This window comes from Sylvia atricapilla, chromosome 9 (assembly GCF_009819655.1).
Source record: "Sylvia atricapilla isolate bSylAtr1 chromosome 9, bSylAtr1.pri, whole genome shotgun sequence".
Classification (NCBI taxonomy): domain Eukaryota; kingdom Metazoa; phylum Chordata; class Aves; order Passeriformes; family Sylviidae; genus Sylvia; species Sylvia atricapilla.
Window position 1 is genome coordinate 12,838,024 of NC_089148.1, and position 20,908 is coordinate 12,858,931.

The 20,908-nt window shown below is 54.8% G+C and overlaps 2 protein-coding genes across 2 annotated transcripts; both read right to left on the reverse strand.

Annotated features, from left to right (window-relative positions):
* Positions 1 to 2,511: 2,511 nt before the first annotated feature.
* Positions 2,512 to 4,084, reverse strand: FOXD2 (forkhead box D2). Its single transcript, XM_066324902.1, is given in 3 exon segments — positions 2,512 to 3,118; positions 3,120 to 3,169; positions 3,172 to 4,084. Coding segments are annotated over 3 exon segments (1,323 nt in total). The 5' UTR covers positions 3,953 to 4,084; the 3' UTR covers positions 2,512 to 2,626.
* A 14,772-nt stretch (positions 4,085 to 18,856) lies between these two features.
* FOXE3 (forkhead box E3) lies at positions 18,857 to 20,011 on the reverse strand. The gene has a single exon (XM_066325556.1). The coding sequence runs from the start codon at positions 20,009 to 20,011 to the stop codon at positions 18,857 to 18,859; it is 1,155 nt and encodes a 384-aa protein (XP_066181653.1).
* Positions 20,012 to 20,908: the final 897 nt, after the last annotated feature.

Consider the following 20,908-nt stretch of genomic DNA (forward strand, 5'->3'; position numbering starts at 1 on the left):
GCCAGAAATTATTAAAAATGGCTACTTTATATTAAAATAACCGGCCCCCCTTCTGCCAGGCACACAAGCACCACCCAACCTCGCTGCACATCGCTTTCTTCCCTCGGATCCCGTCTCCTCAAAGCAGGCTCGGTTATTAAAAGAGGCTGAACAAAGATAGCCCCGAGAGCAGCTATCAGCGCATTTTAACTTCATCAAAGACTTCGGGGGAGAGGGAGAGGAGGGGTCTGGCACCTTCTAGTAATGAGCTTGTCAGGAACACCCCTGCCAGAGCAATTGAACAATTTGCACACAAGCAAAAGAAAAGGAGAGTGGAGGGAGGGAGGAAGGGGAAATGCTACAAAAGCCCCTTCAATTTCCAACCATGTGCTTGGCAATCTGGAAAATAGATTCATTGGCCTCCTCTTTTCTCCCATGTCGAGTCTTGTAGCCCCTTTTGTAGGAGCTGGACATGAAAGGGAGACAACCAAGTGCCGGACACGAAGATCGCTTTTCAAAAGCAAATGTGTGTGAAGGCGAGATGTGAGACCGCTCGCTGCGGGGAGGCGGCACGTTCAGGAACAACATCAACAAACTGCGCGGAGGTTCGAGGTGGCACAGACAGGGGCAGCGGAGAGGGGATAAAAAAAGGGATGAGTGGGGGAAGAGAAAAGAAAAGCCGATCCCCCCCTGCTCCCCGGCGCACACCGCCCGGCTCCTGCTCCTGCCCGAGCCCCGGAGGGCCCCGCACAAAGCCCCGCTGCCCGGGGACCGGCTCCGTCCCCCTCTCCCTGCCTCGTACGGATCAGCTTTTGGGGGGATTTTTTTTTTCCCTCCTTTTTCTCCTCCTTCAGCTGCCTGCCCGGTCAGAAAGGCCTCGATTCTTTCGATCAGGGTCCCTGCCAACAAACAAACCAAAGAGCCACGTTTGGTCCCTGAAATAAATAATTCGGGGGGGAGAAGTTCGGAAGAGAAGGGAGCGCTTTAAGATGTTTATTTACTTTGTAAGTTGTTGCAAAATTTAGGCAGAGATCAAGTTTCATTGGATCATTCAAATACTGCAGGCCCAAGGGGGACGCGTATGCGGGGGGGAAACCCTCCAACTTATTTTCTCATGTGTCAACTTTTCCAAACAAAATAAAAGGAGGTGTTGGGGGGGGGAGGGGGTGAAGAAGGGAGAACCTTTCTCCCGGCTGCCACCTCCTTCCTCCTGAAAACACGCAGAGTATGTATAGGTATAAATTTTATAAATTTTAATTTTTTCTAGGAGACACCAAAATCTAAGAAATAAAAAATAAATTTAAAATAATAATAATAATAAATATCCGTGGCCCGGGCAGTGTGGCAGCCCGCAGCCTGGGCAGGGGGGCGGCCGGAGCAGACCCTCAGCCCGCGCCGAACGCCCGAGTGTCGCCGGCCCGAGGTTAGGAACCTCTCGCCTCCCCGAGGCCCGAGCGGAGCTCTCGGCTCTCAGCATGACAAAGGACATCGCAAAGAACGATTTGGATTGTTTTGTTTTGTTTTTTTAACCAGGTCACAAACATTTATTAATTTACACCAACGGTGGACAAAATTCTGTTGCCTTTTCCACATCAAATTATTCACAGATTCTCTCAATAAAATAGATATGACGGATGCACAACCAGTGAAGAGTTAACTGGACTCCGCTCATTAGCTCCCGAATAATCTATATACAAATAATTACCAATACACCAAAAAACCCACGCACGGAGGGGGTGGGGAAACGGGGGTATATTAAAAAAAAAAAAAAAAAAAAAAAAAGTAGTATAGGAATTCTCCAAACTTCCTGACGGATCCGATTTTCTTTCAAACGTGCATTTGAATGTCTAATTGGGGGTGAAAAAAAAAAAGGAAAAAGAAAAATAAAATAAACCGCAGTCCTGAGTTTCACCGACTTTTCTTCTTCTTAAAAACAAAGAAACCTTAAACAGTGCCTTTAAAAACCAAACCCGACGCTTCAAAGAAACTAAAAATAAGATCGGACCATTAAAACATTTTCTTTGAGAGCAGGGGAGAGACAGACACACATGGCAAAACCACCCGGCAAGAGAGAGAGAGACCCGCAGGAACGAAAACGCGCTCGCTGCGACCGGGGGCGTCCGCAACTCCCCTGGCCGCTTTCCCAGGCGACCTGGGGGAGCTCCGCGGAAAACCCGCACCTCTCAAAGGAAACATCGCCGACCCTAAGACCGTCTCCTTCTCCACATGCCCCCTCTCCGCCCCTCACAAGACGTTGCGTGTTCAACCAGCCCAGGTCCCAGCTTATGTTACGGCCACTTTATAAATACGCTTTGGTGCTTGTAGGACCAAATCGTGTTATTCTTTCCCTCCTCCCGCCCTCCCGATTTATTGATTTTTTTTTTTTCCCCGAGCAAAGAGAGACAAACAGATCTGGATGCCGCTGAGCCTGGAAATAAAGTAAAAATTTTAAAAAAATTAAAAAAAAAAAAAAAGAAAGAAATATTTCCTACCTTAAAACACAACAGGAGGAGATTGGGGGGAGGAGGGGGGCACGGGGAGAGGGAAGGGGAGCAGTTTCGGAGGAGCGGAGGAGAGCTGGAAAGGGGCCGTTTGCTGCGCGACTCTCCCCCCCATCCCCCTCCCCTTCCCCAGTCCCCAGCACACTTTAAAAATGACAGCTGCTGAGGGTTGTGATTTTACTGGAAAAGTTCTGGGCCGGCTGGAGGAGCGGCTCGTGTGCCAGGCTGACCTGGGGCTGTGCCGGGGCCAAGGCGGGGCTGAGCACGGCCAGGACCTGCGCCGGGGGGCCCGCCTGGCCGGCGGGGTAGGGCGCGGCGGGCGCGACGCTGGGGTTGGTGCTGGGCGGCGGGGGCACGGCCCCCCCGATGATGTTGTCTATGGAAAAAGAGGGCCGGGAGGGGTGGTTGGTGCCGCCGCTGCCGCCGCCGCCGGCGGGCGAGGGGTCCGGCTTGAGGGTCTGGAGGAGGGCGGCGGGCAGGGCGGTGGGGCTCAGCTGGGGATGGTAGAAGGACTTCCTGCAGTTCAGCTCGCCGCCCAGGAAGGAGGGCAGCCCCGAGGCGGCGGAGAAGACGGAGGCGGCGGCGGGAGGCGGCGGAGCCGGTAACGGGCAGTGCGGCGCCGGGAAGGGGAAGGCGCCCGCGGCGCCGCCGCCTCCTCCGGCGGGATGGTGGTGGTGGTGGTGAGGGTAACCCTGGAGCTGCAGGCCGTAGTTGTAGCCGTAGGGTCCGTAGGCGAAGCCGGGCAGGAAGGCGGCGGGGTCGGCGGCCCCGGCCCGCAGCAGCAGCTCGGGGTGCGGCGGGTGCAGCTGCTGCTGCCGCTTGAAGCGCTTCCTCCGGCGCAGGAAGCTCCCGTTGTCGAACATGTCGGCGGACTCGGGGTCCAGCGTCCAGTAGTTGCCCTTGCCCGGGTTGCCGGGCTCCCGGGGGATCTTGACGAAGCAGTCGTTGAGGGAGAGGTTGTGGCGGATGCTGTTCTGCCAGGCGGGGAACTTCTCCCGGTAGTACGGGAAGCGCCCGCTGATGAACTCGCAGATCTCGCTTAGCGTCAGCCGCTTCTTGGGGCTCTGCAGGATGGCCATGGTGATGAGGGCGATGTAGGAGTAGGGCGGCTTCACCAGCGGGTTCTTCCCCCCCGCGCCGCCGCCGCCGCCCGCGGGCGCCTTCTCCCCGGGCGCGGCGCCGCGGGCGCAGGCCGGCTCCGAGCCGCCGGCGGGGGACAGCCGCTCCGGGGACCCCCCCATGCGCGCCTTGGCGGCCCCGCTCCGCGGCAGCGCCAGCCCCAGCGGATCGCCGCCGTCCTCCTCGTCGTCCTCCTCCTCGTCCTCGTCCTCCTCCTCGCTGTACTTGCCCCCATCCTGGGGCGGGCCCACCACGTCGATATCCGCGTCCTCCACCTCGGAGAGCGGCTCTTCCTCCGGGGAGCGCTCGGACATGATCCCGCAGCCGCCGCCGCCGCTGCTGCCCAAAGTCATTGTTGTGCGGCCGGGGCGGCCGGGGCCGGGCTCCCCCCCCCACCTAGCGGCGGCTCCCGGGATGGGCCCGGGGCCGTGCCGGAGGGCTGCGGCCGCCGCTGGGACTCCGCGCCCCGGCGCCGCCGCTCCGCTCCGCGCCCCGCTCGCCGCGCCGCTGCTGGCGGGGCCGCGCTGCTGGCTGCGGGGTGGTGGCTGCGGAGGGAGGGGCGGCGGAGGGGGGCGCGGGGCGGGGGCGGGAGGACGGGGCGCCCGTGGGCTGGGCAGGGCGCTTGGGAGCAGCGATAATAAATAATGGTGATAATGATAATAAAAGGAGAGAAACGGGAGGAAAAGAGAAAAAAAAAAAAAAAAGGGGAAAAAAAAAAGGTTTATAAAAAGAAAGAAAAGTGGGGTTTGCGACGGCTCCTTCTCTGGTTGGGGGGAGGGAGGGGGAGGGGGAAGGGAGGGGCAGGGGAAGAGGGAGGGGGGAGGGCAGAAGTGGGGAAGGCGGCTCCCCCCTCCCCACCCCTCCCGAGCTGGGACCCGGTGGAAACGCTCCCACACTGCGCCCGCTGCCAGCGCTCCCCAGGCCTTTATACGGCCGCCCCGGCATCACGTGGCGCCCGCCGCAGCCCCCACGGGGCACCATGAGGGACTGCCCGGCCCGGCCCGGTCCCCGGGGAGCGCGTCCCCCGCCCGAGATGCTTTCGAGGAAAGGCGCTGCCCGCTCCCCTGGCGCTCGGGTGCCCCCGGCTTCGTCTGGAGCCGGCTGCTATAGGAGGGGGGCGATCGACGCTGGATAAAGCCCCTCCCCGCCCCAAGCGCCCCGTGGTGCTGGAGGCTCTCAGACCCCATTCCTACGCGATGCGACGGTCGCCTTCCCCAGCCCGGGGGTCCGCGAAGGGTCCGTCCTGCCCCCGAGGGCTGCCCGGCCCCGAAGCTGGGGGTTGAGCTGCAGACTTACCGCAGCCTCGCCGACAGGGACCCTCACTCCGCCCGGACCGAGCCTCCGGCCCTCTTGAGGGGTCGTGTGAATTTGGGGATCCCCGCTCCCCTTCTCCACGCTCTTACGTCACCGACACGTCACCGAGACCGGAGCACCCTGCCTGGAAACCCACCTCCTCCGAGGGCTGCCATGGAAGGGATGCTGCGCCCCGCAGGTGCGGCCCGGAGGGCGACGAGCAGCGCTCTTCCGAGCCTCTCCCCCGGCGAGAAATAACCAAAGCAAAGGCTGTGTGTGTCCGCGGGGTGCCGGGACCGCACCCGAGTCCTGCATCTCATCCCGACGCGGCTGGCCCGGCCGGGTACCACTTTCCGAGGCGGCCCACCCAGAGCCCGGCCAGGCCCCGGGAGCCCTGCGGGAAGGGGAATAAATATCCTGCGGCCTCGGGATCTCCTGTGTGCCGCTCTCCTGCCTCCGCTTCCCTGGCGGCTGGCAGGAGGAGGTGGGGGCAGCAGGCACCCACCTTGCGGCGGGCTGCAGGCGAAGCGGCAGAATTTTCTTCCGAACACAGGCGCACAAGGTCCCCGGGAGCCACCGCAGTGGCCCCGCGGGTGGCAGAGCCCCGCTGCCCCCCTTGCAGCTGCCCTGGCGCAGTCCGGGGGACACGTCCACGGCTGAAGCTGCCCAGCCCATGTCCCGTAGGTGGCTGTGACAGCAGGTTGTCCCTGTCTCTATCGCGGACACTTTGAACCACGCTCGCACTGTTAGGTTTTGGGTTGGTTTTTTCCCTTGGAGGCTCTGCAAACACGTATCTGCTTTCCCATGGGAGAAAGCTTGGGCAGGGAGGAAGGGGATGGGTTCCTCCAAGGGGGTACCATGAGGAGATGTCCCCCCGCCAGGGCCACGCTCGGCAGTGTGAGAATCCGCGGTGATGAATTGCCAGTCTCTGCCGTTAACAGGTGCGAGCATTTGGTGATAAAATCTCCAGCACTAATACCGGGGAGCCGGGCCAAACAGCTGCGCGGCCCCGCTTCCAAATGCCGGTCACAATTACTCAAGCCCTAATGACTCGGTGCACAGGCTCGGCGAATTTGGGGGGACCCCGAGGAGAGGGCAGGAGCGGACGTCTCCGTCCGCACATCTCCAGTGGAAACAGCGATTTCAGAGCCGGAGCTTCTGCGCGGAGTCGGTCGCATCCTCCTTCCTTGCGGACATCGTGGAGAATTTCTCGATCGGAGAGGAAAAGTAGAGGGGAAAACTGTGCTGAGAGTTTCTCGGGAAAGTGGGAAGTCTGTCCCGCGAGCGCGTGTCAGCTTTGGGAAAGCTTTCCTGAGCTTTCACTTTTATACTTCTTCGATGCTCCTAACGTGTGTTCACGATACGTACGAATATATCTCCCTCTCTCATGTCTGCGTGTACATATGTATTCAACTATACCTGTATTTATTTTCTTTCCTTTCCCGATATTTTTTTTTTCCTATATACATGTATATATAATTGTCTAACACGGCGAAATAGCTCGGAGATGCCGCATCTTTCCTACCAACATTGTTTAAGCTCTCCGTTCATCAGCCCGGTGGAAAGGCGACGGAAAGAACAAATGGAAGAGAGCGAAGAGGGAAAAGACCCGAGCCGCTTTCCATTTTTATTAAGTAAAATAATAGTTATGCCTCCCCTACATAAACGAAAGTGTCATAAAAAATTCCGAAGCAGCTGCCAGAGATTTCGACCACACACACAACGGGGCGATTGAATTTCCACTTGGTGCATTTCATGGCAGCGAGGAACCGCCGGGAGCTGCGCCTTGTGCCTCTGCAGGGCGGCGGAGGGGAGGGCGGGGAGGGGGAGACGGCAAAATGACGCGCTGCGAGCGGCCGGGGGCAGAGGACAGCGCCCGGGGGATGCTCCGGGGGAAGAGGATGCTCGGCCGCGCCCCGCGGCGCCCGCTCGCAGGGCGAATGCCTCCCGATCGCTCCGTCTGCAGCCCGCTCCCGCACGGCTCCGAGTGAAACAGATGTGGGTGTCTGCTGCCTGCCCACCCCTGCCCTGCCCTGTCTGGAGAGGTGGGCAGACCTCGGGGGGAGCCGCTTGCTGCTGTACTCATGCTCATGGGGAGCCCAATGAGGTCGAAGACGTACTGGGGAGGGGAGAAGGGCTGATGCGAGGCGCTGTTGATGGGATGCGGCCGGTCCTGCTCAAGCCTGGACCTGGCTCTCCCGCTCAGCATCGCGCACCCAGAGCGCCGCAGCTCGAGAAACAGCGTGTCCCGATCGCCCGGCACCAACACGATTTCTGCCCGCTCCAAGGCACAACACGGTCCCCGCTGAAGTCGGGAATGACCCACAATGGAATGCGAGAGTGAATGAATCCCGCTCGCTCCGTCTCCGAACGGCTTCTGTTCGCCGAGTCGGTCTCAGCCTCGGCTTTGCCACGCAAGACCGGCTACAGAAACAAATCAAAACGAGAAAAATCGCTTAAACTATACCCGTCCCGAGATGATTTAGAAAAGGGAAACCCTGGACTGAAACACACCAGATGGTCGGATCCCAGACAGGGTGCACACACACACACACACACACACACACACACACTCCCGGCCGTGCATCCACACACGGAGCGACGGGCGCGTTAATGTGCGCCGGGGTAAGAAGTGATGTGGTCTCCAGAAAGAAAAACCCTATTGATCCACCCGAAAAGATTGCTTTGTCATCGCCCCGCTGAGCCCGGCCATGCTATGCTGGGAGAGAAACATTTTTCCTTGGGCAGATTTTTAATTTTTCTGCTCTCCTCTCTGCAGTATTTCCTTACAGCCAGCCTCGCTTCCTGTTTGAACCCAACTCTGCTTGACATTTCGCGTTAAATTGCAGAATCAAACGTGCTTGGGGATCAGTGCTGCTGGAGTAGAGACAGTCTCCAAAAAGTCTCAAAAGTAGGGGAAAAAAAAAAAAAAAAAAGGCCATCAACCGATCATTATGATTTTTTTCTCCTTTAAATTGATTTTCACTGTCTTTCCCGCTTATCTTAATGTTTGATGCCCTGCTGACGGCTTCAGCAGGTGGATCCCCAGGGCCGAGGTTTTCCCCCTGGGTGTCCCAGTGCCTCCGCCCGGCTCGGAGCTCCTGAAAGCTGCAAAACCAGCCACAACGACCAGGCACCTTTGGGATTTTTTTTTTCCCCCACAGGGAAAAACTCTTGCCCTGACCGTCCTGCCAGTCCGTTATTTGGTAGGGGGTGTAGTCGGAGGGCAGAACACGAAGCCCGGAGCCCCGCAGGGTGCGGGCGCTGCTCCTGCCCTGGCGTGGGTCATGCCCACGCCCAAGGGTGCTGCTCCTGCCCCGAGCATCTCCCGGCGCGGGGGGTCAGCGGGAGGAAAGCCCCGGGAAGTGAAGCCCTTGGGAATTGTGGAAAGTTCAGCTCCAGTCCAGCCGACGTTGCTCCCAGACCCTTCCAGATGATCCGTTGAGTTTCTGATCCATAATCGTTCTTGTTGCTTCTGCCAAGCAGTATCTAAATTCGTTTATTCTGATGAGAACCGCATCTACAAGTCCCCCAAGGCTCAGTGATGGATTTTTTCTTTATTACCTCGTTATCAAGCTTGGCTGACCTCTAACTTCTCTGAAAACATGAACAAGACAGACCTGCTGCTGCCTGGGCTGCCCCAGGGGGCTCTTTTTCCACTTATGTGATTTCCTTTGATATTATTTCTCTTCTTTCCATATCCAAGGCTCAGACCTTCAGTGCTCCCTGCAGTTCAACCCTTTTTCCAGCCCCGCGCTGCCAGCTCCCAGCTTGCAAAGATCAGTTTGCAGCCTGCACACCACGAGCTCCCAGCACAGGGAGGTCAGTGGGAATGGTGGTGACAGATAGTGAGAGATAGATGAAATTCCCAGATTGGAAACCACCAGAGCCAAGTGCCAATATCCATCCCTGCAGCGTTCAGATGTTGGACAGCTCGGGTTTGTTGACTTGACTTTTCAAATATAAGTGTCTCAAAATCCACATTAAAAAGGCCTGGAATTCCATGAAGCCTTTTCCCAGGAACTCCACGTTCAGGGCTGAGTCCCCCATGAAACTTTGGAGCACAATTATCCTTGTCTTTTCTGCTCCTCAGACAAAGGGAAAACACGTTAAAAACACTTTAATTTAAGTGCTATGATCGGACTTTAGTTTTGGGCTTGCAGTTCCAAAACTTCGCCTCCTGCTCTCTCATCAAAACTGATCCCATCCCATGTGAGTTTGACGCCCACTAGGCAAGCCCATACACAGCTTAACACTCAATTGATTAACTCTGACTTGATCTAAGCCCTTTTTTCGTACCATTCTTCAGCAATCTGACGTGAAAAGAGATTCACACACTTACATGACTCAGAGGAACACAGCGATTTCAAGCCATAAACCACCAGGTGCACTTTTGAGACTCACCAAAGCCAGCTCTCCTGGTTGCCATAAAAAACACATTAGCCAAAGGCCGATGCATGTGGAAGGCAATTATGTGCTCTGGCACATGGCAATGTGTGTAGAACAGCCTGGTAACTGCGCCTACCACACAAGGAAAAATATCCCTGTGAAAACAAGCCTGCTAAATCACTTCATTCTTTCCAAAATCCCCTGAAAATAGAATGAAGGATTTTTAGGGGTTTTTTTGGGAGGTGAGAGATGTATGTGGGAGGGCATCAGATTTTCCAGAAGTGGGTGCACCAGTGCAAGAACCTAAATAAATGGCCAGATCCACAAGGATTTAGAAACTCTTGGTGAGGTTTCTCTTTTCCATGTTAGCATCTGATCATGCCAAACTTGTCCAGGAAATCCCTGATGCTGAGTTTTCTGCATTCAGCAGTTCAGCAGCTCATGCCCACCTCACCCACTGAGATCACAAAAGTCCACTTCTGCCAGAAGTGCCAGTTGAAGACCTTCAACTTGGGTGCCAGAAGCAATACAGAGAGGGCCTTCAAAGGAGGAAATGACAGAGAAGATGGAAAAATACTGGAATATAGATTGATCAGTACAAAACGCTTTTTTTTTTTTTTTTTTTTTTTAATGCAGAAAAAGGCTGGGGATAGAAGTCTTTGTGGAAATATCCAGCAATCTCCAGCCGGGGATCAGATCTAGGTCCATATGCTGTATCCTTCTTAAAAATCAGCCCTGCGTGTACATGCTGATATCTGTGGACATGCCTCGCAAAGAGCTTCATACATATATTTTGCTTCTTGACTTTACATAAGATTGCACAGAAATACAGTGCAGGGCTCCTTTTCCCTATTCCCATCTTTGGAATGAGTTGAATAAACAGAGGGGAAAAATTGCAGCCTAAAGTAGGGGAAGAGTTGTGAGGCATCTCACACATGCAGAGAAGCAGAGGCAGAACCAAACCCCTTAATCCTCTCCCTTATTTAGTGAAGGACTGTCAGGTGGAAAACTTATTAAACTGCGTCACTTAAATATTGTGGATGAATCTGGACAGAAGGGTGAATCTCAGCTCCAGACAGGTGTGAACTTCTGTTCCTTTCTTCAAACCACCAAAAGAAGAAATTGCTACCCTGAGCAGCACAGGGGCAAGAGAGGGGAAACCTGTCAACAACAGACTAAAATTAATCCAGCCACTCTGGAGGTGTTGAGGCTTCACACACATACACATCCCCAGTTCTTTCACTTACTGCAGGTAAGCATCTGCTTATTCTCGCTTGGAAGAGGAAAATGGATCACTCACACGGAAGAAGCAATACTGTGGGCTAATAAAGGGAAGGCTGATGTTTCACACCTGGCTTTATGTTACTTGGAAATTTCTATGATTTCTTCAAGATGGATATTCAGCATCATCCAGCTAACTGGATCCCAACAGTGCTCAATATGAAATGCCTCTTCTTATTGCTGCTTTCCAGGCTTTTGTATAGTCTAGCTACTAAGCATTCAAATTGTGATGCAAGAGGACATAAGTTATCTGTTCCCTGAAAATATCTCGCTGGGATCCTTCAGGGGATGCAGGCTGGTGGGCTTCCCTCCCAGTGCAGAGATAAGCGTGCCATCTAGAGGAAATCCCTTTTATTGCCAGCACTGGCAGCTGAAAATTATCCAGTAAAGCATAATTAACCTCTGGCTTCAGAGAAAATCCTCCACCCGTGCCCCGCTGCTCTGAGCTGCTGCACAGGCACGTCGTGGCAGGCTGGCGATGCACGGAGGACTTGGGGTGGTTTGGGAAGGTCCTGAGTGCTTGAGGGGCATCCCAGCCCAAACTGGGCATTCCAGTCCAGGCACCAGCTAGCCTGACCCTTCTCCAGAGGTGATGCCAGCTGCCCAGTCCCACCTTCCCTGCCCTGTACGGGCATAAAGGAGAAAAAAAGGCAATGTGGGAATTTCCACAGCACGTGTCTGCACCTGGGAAAGGCAGGGAGGCTGCACATGTGGCCAGATAAGGAGCCTGGATGGATCATGGAATGCCCTCCAGTGGCTGCCAGCAGCAGGCCTGGCCCCAGGGGTGGCCAAGCCACAGCTGAGGTCCCAGGTGCACTAAGGGAGGCAGTGGTGGGGTCACCTCCTCCACCGGCAGCTCCCACCCTGTAGAGCACATCCCTGTGGAGCCCTTGAGGAGCTGACAGGGGTGTGCAGGGTACAGCCAACAGTGGGCCTGGCCTCCTGTGGGGCAGATCCACATGTCCACTCATTTTTCCCCAGGAAAAATCTCCTCCACAGCTACATCTCCTGGCTGGACTGCCCTCACATGCTGCTGCCGGCATGGGCACCCTCATCCAAACCTTCAGGCATAGTTGTAGGTCTGGGACATGGGACATCCATAGATCCTGTGCTCAGCCATCCCACTGAAGCCCACAGCATCTATACCCCACACTTTTCACTTTTCCTACCACCACCACTATAGCGTACCTGCAGTCACCAGCACAAGGCTGTTGTACCTCTAACAAAAACAAATCCTTCCAACCCTAAAGACAACTGAGAAACAGTGATCTAGGTTCAAGCAGAGGGACAGGTGCTACTGCCCGGAAGGTAGTTGTCTTGTAAAAATGGGAAGCCTTGCAAAAAACCAAAACCTTCAGAGATGGAGAAAGAGCAGGGAAAAATCTCACATGAGAGAAATCTTACTCTGCAGAAAAGGAGCTGCATGCCTAAGTAGGGATTATTTGGAGAGGACCTGCTATTGCATTGATTTGCTCATATTCTGCAGGATTTTCTACTATATATTTTCATGACTTTTACCAAAAATCACCCTTATTTTCCACACCATCTCAGAAGTTCCCCAAGACATTGCTCTCTGGTACTCTCAGGCAAGGATGAACTCCAGCAACACTCGCAGCACTTTTTAGATTTTAATGGTGATCTTTTTTATGTTTTGCAACCTCCTCACCTTCTACTCACACCTGTGGACTCTCAGGGTCCACTCATGACTTGGAGATGCTGCTCTCCCTGCACAGTTGCTGTTCTTTCCCCCAGCTCCATGGCAGGGAGGGAAGGTGTGGATGTTGCCGTGGCTCACTGCAGGTTCTTGTCACTCACACGGAGCAAAGGGTTTCATGGCACTGCCCTGGGAGCCTGTGCACTTTATGCATCTCTTATTTCCTGTCATTACCGAGAAGAGCCTAGTTGCAATAAAAAATCTGGGCTCCAATCCTACAAACACTTATGCCCGAGCTTAACTCTAAGCACGTGAGCCGTCAAAGGGGACTATTCATGTGCTTAAAATTTAAGCATGTTCTTAAGCGCCTCTAGGCCTGGAGTCTGTCAGTGGCGGGATTTGTGCCTTAAGCCCATATTCTGGGTCATTATCCTTTTCATGTCTTCTCTGCCATCTCAGAAGATGCTTCAACGGGGAATTTTCAAGTTCTTCAATAAACTTTGTCTTCCAGAGCAGGCTGGATTCTTGCCTATTCTATGGGGCAATTCTCCTCTGTTGCCTCCCCTCCCCCTGTGAGCGATAATCCTGTGCTATTTCATGCTTGGCCAGACAATTAAGCCCTCTTGCTGCTTGGCTCTGTCTTTGTTATGTATAATTGTTCCAAATAATTAGCCACTATTGCACGCTATTCTGAAACTACTTTGTATTGCAATTATACTTAGAGGGTGAGCATCAGCTCGGGGAGAATCCAAGCAGCAGACAGCCTGGAAAGAAAAGGGCTGCGAGCCGGGGGAGGATGGATACGTGCTTAAACCAACACTGTGGAAAACCTAACAATAAGTAACCAGGGAGGAGCCAACGCTGCTTGGAGAGGGTCTGCGGCTGGTGAAGTCCGGGCAGGAGAGCTGAGGGTGGGCCACAGGGCCTGGCCTGTCACCTGGCTGTCACCTGGCTGCCACCTCGCGGGTGCTGCTCACAGTGCAGGAGCCAAAACCACACCCCGCTCCCATCGCTTCCATGGTGACCTGAAGGGAGCACCTTGGCCAAGTGGCCAGTTTAGCCATCTCTAGGGACACACGAAGCTCTCCTGCGATGCGTTTGGGGTCTGGCAAGGAAATGTTCCCTACTAATTGTGTCTTTGGGACGGCAAAACTTGTGATTTTTTGAGGGTGAAGGCTCCAAATGATGAGATTGGTTTGGCAATCTATTTAGTTTACCCTGTTTTCCCATGGGTAAACACATCTCTGTTACAGAGGAGTGCTGGAGGCGATGATCTCAGGAGGGAGTTACAGCTCCATATAAGCATCATTCTGAAACTGAAAATAATGAGGCACAGCAGAGTGCCCTTAGCTTTACTCAGACCCTTGTCTTTCAAGCAGAGAACATCTGAAAAGCGTATAACCAAGATCTGTGTGTGCCTGACCTGCACAGGTGAACTCTTGCCCCTTCTGAAACCCGTGGCCTGCTCTGAGCAAAGAGCCAGGGTGGTCATTGAGCTTGGACAATTTTGTGCTTTTTGAGGTCTCTTTGCTCCAGCCAGATTAGATCACTTGAAACCTCCTGAAAATGGGTCTACAGATTGGATTTGGTTTCCAACACCTAATAAGCAGGAGAGTTTTAAAACCAAGACGAGATGACCCTGGTGCAGATGGAAAGCACCCAAAAATAGGCCCATTCTCTGCAGAGGGCATTCCCTGCTGCCTTTGGTTCAGCGGTGATGATGCAAATGGAAAATGAACTTTCCCCAGGCACGTGTGTAAGCGGTGCACCTTTTCTCCAATGCAACACCCTGAGCTGCCAGAAGCCAGAGCTGCCTGCTGGTGCTGGGAAGGCACGGTTGATTCATTACATCCATAAACCCCAACTGCTGCAGTGTAACCACTCGAGCAACCACAAGTACAAGGGCTGTGAAATGACTGCACCCCGGATGTCTCCCAAGAACTTGTAGGCGTTGTGCTGCCAGTGCTCAGGCTCTGCCTGGCACTTGGGGTGCTGTTAAGAGCCAGGCCAGCCCCCAGCTCTGCCACTCGACCATCGTGTAGCACATTTCAAACACAAAGTCAGGCTGCCAAAGGGACTGGCTGCTGCAGAGGGGTGATCTGTCCTCACCAACCTCTCCCCTTCCATCAAGGGCACAGACTCTCACTGCGCTTCTGCCCGTTTTTCTATTTTCACTCTAGGGAGAAGAGCTAAAGGGGACAGCCAACACAATCCTGTATCCTGTGCCCAGCGATGCCTTAGGAAAATGGGAGAAGAAAGCTGAAGGGTAAATAAAGGGTAAGAGAAACCCTTTCCCTTTGAAACCTCCCCACAGTGAGCAACCGGTGTTTTCAGCCCGGAGGTTGCACCCAGCCCACCGTGTTTCATAACGACCCTCTCCGAACAAACTTCACGATGTGTCATCCCACCGCACCCCAAATCTCCCCGATGTTCTGATCCCCCGCAGCCGCGAACAGGACCTCAGAGGCCGGGGTGCTGCCGGTCGGTGCTGAGCACCCCCCCGGGAGCCGGGAGCGGCTTCCCAGGGCTTTCCACTGGAGGTCAGTGTTGGCCTGAGCACGCCGGCTGTCACTCGGGGCCATCTGGCCCCTGCCACCGCCCCGCCGCGGCGTTATACCCGCGGAGTAAAGCGGAGGAGAGCAGCGCAGGTTGCTCTTGCCCTGGACAAACACAGCCGCTCCATCACCTGCTCCTGTCCTTACAGGAACTTCGCGAATGTAAAGGATCGAAACATAGCACAGCAGAAGTGACGGACCCCCGATAATTCGAGATGTAGCTCAGAGCTTGGGCAGTACCGACTCCCAGATGCTAATTCGTTAAAATCTCATTATTACCTGGCAAAGCCAATCTCAGCCGGTCCCACTGCCCATCTCCCCATCAGTCTGACTTTACCGACTCCATCCTGACCCCCAGGAAACACCACTGGATGTCTTCAAGCTGTGTATTTACAAAGGGCAAAGAATTGCGCAGAATAACAGCAAGTTATGGTGTAACATTTCTAGCACCGAGACTGCTGGCAGCATTCAGAAAAAAACCTAACACTACCAGAGGAACCTAAGTTCTTCAGAAAATGTGCTTCAACTAAAATTTCAGCTAGTGGTGTGTTTGTTTATAGCAGGGTGGAAATCACTATTTATTGCTTGGAAATATAATCTGGAAAGAGCATTTCTTACTGCTTGTCTGAACCTGTTGGAAGCAGCGGGAAGGTGATACAAGCATGAAAAGTGTAGAATGTTGCTGTACACAGAGAGCCACAGCAGCTCAGTCAGTCCTCCCTGCATAGCCAGAGTTTCCCAGTGAAAAACAAACATCTTTTCAAAGTGGCAGCTCATTTTAGCTGTGTGTTTCTGAACGTGCAGCCTGAGCTCTCTGAAATCAGCCTGATTTGCAAAGAGTTATTCCCTGAGAAGTCAGAGAAGACAGCCCAGATGACCGCTACATCTCTTTTTGGTTCTCGGGATCAATTCCACCTCCCCCATCAGCATCTCACAGGCTCAGGACAGAGCTCTCCCCACCGCGGGGCCGTCCACAGTACCTCTTACCAGCACCCTGAGGTATGACATTCTTTCCACAATCTCGGAAAGCACAGAAAGTTTTGCTTCTGTCTTTTGTGTGAGCTCTAGATTGTTACAACTGTCATTACATAATAATCTCTAAATTCCCTGAATAAAGAGGGGAGGATTTCAAAGGAGACTTGGTTTCACAGCTGAAATCTGAGTGATAATTACTCCTGCTTCATTCAAATCCCTCTTATTCACTAAACAGGGACATTGAAAACACACTAAAACAGACGAAGGGCTCAAGTATAGACTTTACAAAGCTTAAAACTACTCTGTCCCAGCAAGGCTCATGCTTTACATGACACCTTAATCCTACTCATTTGCTAGATTCACCCTAACTGTAAACAAGGCTTTGAAATGGAAGCTTAAAAGCCTCGTTGGGATACATTAACTTAACCAAGAAGACACTCTTAAGGCATTAGTTTAATGACAATCACAATACAAGTTGCCAGAGTTTTGTGCATGTGAGGATTAATATCTACAGGAAAGAGGAGAAGAGGTGGTTTTTCCCCCCCACCCTGTTTTCCAGCTGTTTGGCAGGGCCAGGCCCGCGGTGAGGGTGGTTCACTGATGCTTGCAGGGGGCTCGGGGATAAACTGGGCTGTCGGGCAGACAGGGATATAGCAGGGAAGATGTGCAGCCCAGTGCTGCCCACCAGGGGCTGTCCCAACACACCAGGATAGGGTCATTCGCTCTCTCCAAGCCAGGTTTGGGGCAGTCAATCCACTCTGGTGACTCACTTTACACCAGAGCAGCCTTGGCTGAAGAGACCCTTCTTGCACAGGCGCAGGGATGGGTGGATCTCTTGCAGACACATCCCTAAATCTGGAGCTGGATGCCACTCTCCAGAAAGCCCCATAGCAGGAAGGCACAGGCAGCTGGGGGCCAGGAGCAAGTCACAGCCCAGCCCTCATGGCTCCACCAGCACCTGAGTTAACACTCAGGGACACCAGGAACGTGGAAAGCCCCTTCCAACACCACCTCCCTGCTGCTGCAAGTCTCCACGGTGACTGGGGACGAACCAGCTCAGCTTGGTCTGAGTTGTCACAGCTTGGCCAACTCTTCCCAGGGCATCCCACCCAGGCAGAACCACAGCATCTCCTGCCCACCCCCTACAGCCAATATTGGATTTATTTCATGCCGATACCTGGTTCTCCCCTGTCTCAGCAGCCCTCCGGCTCAGGGTGCAAACCCAGTGGAGTCACAGCCCCACCAGCCGGCAGACCCAGTGCCTCTGGCACATGTCTGGCTCCAACATCCCCGGTACTTAGGCAAGATTTCAAAAGTTCTTTTGTTAGCAAAACATTGCAGGATCGGGCCCTGGGAATGAATGTGAGCTAAGACAAATGTCCTTTCTGCTGACTGTCCTTGCAATTGATTATTTCAGCAGCTCCCAGAGTGATCTCTGCAGACGGTGTGTCACAGCCAGGCATGGCACGTTGCAAATTTCCATTAGACAGAAGATGTCTGCCTATAGATATCGTGTGTAGAGAGCCAAAGTATTTCAAGGGATAAGTTCTTTCACAACCCCCGAAAGGGTTATTGCCAGGGGAAAGCACAGAAGCCGCTGAGTTCCAGGTAGCTGGGAAAGGGTAAAGCTGGAAGAACCAGAGAGGAGACTCAGCACTCAGCAATTCAGCTGAAGACGGCAGAGCAGCTTTTAGAGACAGACGCCAAATTTAATGGAAACCAAGAAGAAAAAAGCATTTTCTTCCCTCCACTCTCATACTAAACCCACTCTCCATTTTTGTGGAGGACATAGAATGAAAGAATGAAAAAATGAAAAGCCACAAGGTCCCAAGCTGTGGACAACAGCTGATTCCGTGGGTACCTGCCAGCACACCAGCTTTTGATCATGCCCAGCAGCTGGGGAATGAGCTGTTTTACACTGATGATCAGATGACTTCCAACTCCTTAGAGAGGAAAATGTAATAGGGACTAGAGAAAACTGCTCTGCTTCAGAAGACACTCTTAAAAAAAAAGGAGAGAAATCCTAGCTTGGCACTTTTACCAAAGGATGTTTAAATTAAAAAAAAAAAAATCAAAATCTTGGGATGGGGAATTCTCCCTTCAAACCTTGTCAGGTGGTCTGGCTAGGAATCCTGCAAATAAATAGCAGCAGTCCAAGCAGTGAACAGGTTAAAATTTTAATTGATTTTGTTGCTGGGAAGAAAAACTGTGATCTCCCAATTAGATGGGCTAAATCAGAATTTCACCTGCAAGGGATTCCTTGGAGGGAAGACACATTCTCTTTATGCTAATGGAATCTATAAGGTCCAGTAAGAGCTGCATGGGCAAGCCTTGTAGGAATTACCATTTGGTTTTAAGAAAATCGTAACAAAATAGGGAGATTTAAGAAGCATCACTAAAAATGTAAGATATGGCAGTGTCACAACAGCAGCACAAATCCATCTCCCACCAGTTACAAGACTATGATTTCCTCTTGCCAAGATCTATCCAGAGCCAGAGGAACAGCAGCACTGGTCACGTTGGAAGAAGCAGCTTTATTTTAAAAAAGTCCTTTCTAACAATAAAAGTAATTTTTAAAAATAGTAAAAAGAAGTAGTCAAGTTGGGGATTCTTTTCCTACAGGGAAAGGAAATTATAAACATCTTAAATATTCATTTAAAATCCAGTGAACTTGTTTAGTGGTTTGGGGAGAGGGGTTTGGATAACATCCATTCCAGTTACACGGGAAGCACTCGGGGAAGAGAGGAGAAAGCCCCTTTGAGAGGGAGTTCCTGCATGTTTCACCATGCACCCAGCTCCTGGGTGTGCTCCTGCTCGCCCTGGTGACATCCCCGGGCACAGGCTGGGCACAAGGGCACGCGTGGGAAGCCCTGCCTGGCTGATGCAGCCAGAAAACACCTTTTCGGGGAAGGAACGGAGCAGATAAACAGATCACCTTGGCTCCGCTTCAGAACAAGCTGCGAGAGAGAGGAATTGAGTCCTCCCACTCGTGTGTGTCTGCACACAGCCAGAGGCCGCGGACCCCTGACTTCACCCCAGCTGACCCCCACAGGAGGGAGAAGTCCGCCTGTCCAGAGCCGCTCGTGGGAGCCCGGGGATGTCCAGCCCCATCACATGTACCGCTCCAGGCCGGCGGGGAAGTTGGGCTGCCTCATGTAGGTGTTGCCGGAGCCGAACTGGCCGAGGGGCGAGGCGGAGAGCCCCAGGAGCTGCTCGCCGTGCTCGGCGCAGGCCGGGGGCCGCATGGCCGGCAGGGCCAGTCTGTTGGGAGCCCCGTAGAGCTGCGGGCTGCCGGGCGAGTAGCTGCCCTGAGCCACGGGCAGGTGTGGGGGCGAGGCGGCGTAGGGGTACGCCAGGGAGTTGGGGCCGGCCCGGCCCAACAAGCCGGGGCTGACAGGCTGTGCCTGGAAGCAGGGAGGCTCGGAGCTGCCGGCAGAGCAGGCAGGAGCCAGCTCGGCTCCGGGCAAGCCCAGCGATGGGTGGCCCAGCTCGGAGGGCGGGGAGGGTTGCAGGGCCTGCTGCCCGCTGATGAGGCTGTCGATGCTGAACATCCTGGGATGCTGAGCCGGCGGTGCTGCCCCGGCCGGGTAGGGGTGGAAGACGGTGCTGGAGAGCTGGGGGCCGTAGCCGGGCGAGCAGAGGGCATTGGGGTAGGGCGCTGTGGGTGCCGTGGGGCGGCCGGCGGGCGGGGGCGTGAAGGCGCTGGAGTTCTGCATGTAGCCGGGATAGGTGGTGATGTCGGTGCGCTTGAAGCGCTTCCTCCGGCGCAGGAAACTCCCGTTGTCAAACATGTCCTCGGCAGCCGGATCCAGCGTCCAGTAGTTGCCCTTGCCGGGATGTCCGGGCTCCCGGGGGATCTTGACGAAGCAGTCGTTGAGGGTGAGGTTGTGGCGGATGCTGTTCTGCCACTTCTTTGGGTTCTCCCGGTAGAAGGGGAAACGCTCGGTGATGAACTTGTAGATGCCCCCCAAGGTGAGCTTCCTCTCGGCGGCGTTGGCGATGGCCATGGCGATGAGGGCGATGTAGGAGTACGGGGGCTTGCCCCGCTGCACCGGCCGCTTCCTCCGGCGGCCCCCGGCGGGCGGCGGCGGCTCCTCGGGCGGCGGCGGCGGGGCCGGGCTGCTCCCGGCGGCCCGCGGCTCCGGCTTCACCGGCGGCGCCTGCGGAGACCCCCGCGGCGGCCCGGGGGAGCCGGGGCTGGCCGCGGGGCTGGGCGCCGGCAGCGTGCACATGCCTCGCAGGCAGGGGAAGCCGGCCGCGTTCATATACGGCCCTCGCCTTCCTCCTCCTCCTGGAGGAGGATGGGGGGGAGCGGCGGGAGAAAGAGTCCCCCCGAGGGGAGGGGAAGGGGAGAGGGAGGGGAAGGGGAGGGGGGCAGGCTCGGCGGCAGCTCCCTGCGATGGGGAGGTCGGTCCCGAGCCGCTTGGCAATATATAGGCGGGTCGCCCCCCCGGAGGGGCGTGCGGTGCCGGCCCGCCCGGCCCCTCTCCCCCGGCGGCAGGAGGAGGCCCCCGGGGAGGGGTCCCGACTCCCACGACTAAATCCCCCGGCCTCTCCCGGGGTTCCTTCCATAGCCATGCCCCCGAGTGGTCCCTCCCCCGGGGGTCCCGGGGCCGGCGCTGCGGCCGCATCTCCTCCCGGCCCTCCTCCGCGGTGCTTCGCTTTGCACGGAACTGGTGCTTCCTCCCAGGAGAAAAACCAAACAAAACGAGTCCCGACGGCCAGCCTGGGGCGAGTTTGGTGCCGCTGCCAGCCCCCAGCAGGAGAGCAGGTAACCTCCCTCCGCGACCCCTCCTGCGCCTGGATTTCGTTGTCTTCTTCTGCTGTGAAAAGCGCTCAGAGGTGGCCCAAACTCAGCGCCGGCAAGAGCCAGCGGTTCTCCCCGAAACCAAGCCCGTCGGTTTGATTACTTTGCAGCTTGGTGAGACCTCCTAGGTAAGGAAATCCTGGGGAAATAGGGTTTTTTTTTTCTTTTTTCTAGGAGAAAGGAAAATGGTCCGCAGGGCGCAGAGCTGCCCAGAGCGTGGGCAAAGGAGGCGGGACAGGGACGGCACTCTGGAGATGGACAGGGGAAATAAGGGTCTCTTTCTTTGGCATTGCAGAGAGTATGAAGCTGAGCGAAGACACCAGTCGCAGAATTCCCTACTGGGTTTTAGGAAAAT

What these genes read in the sequence shown, in the direction of transcription:
- FOXE3 (XM_066325556.1), bottom strand. Translation starts at nt 20,011, where the DNA reads ATGAACGCGGCCGGCTTCCCCTGCCTGCGAGGCATGTGCACGCTGCCG.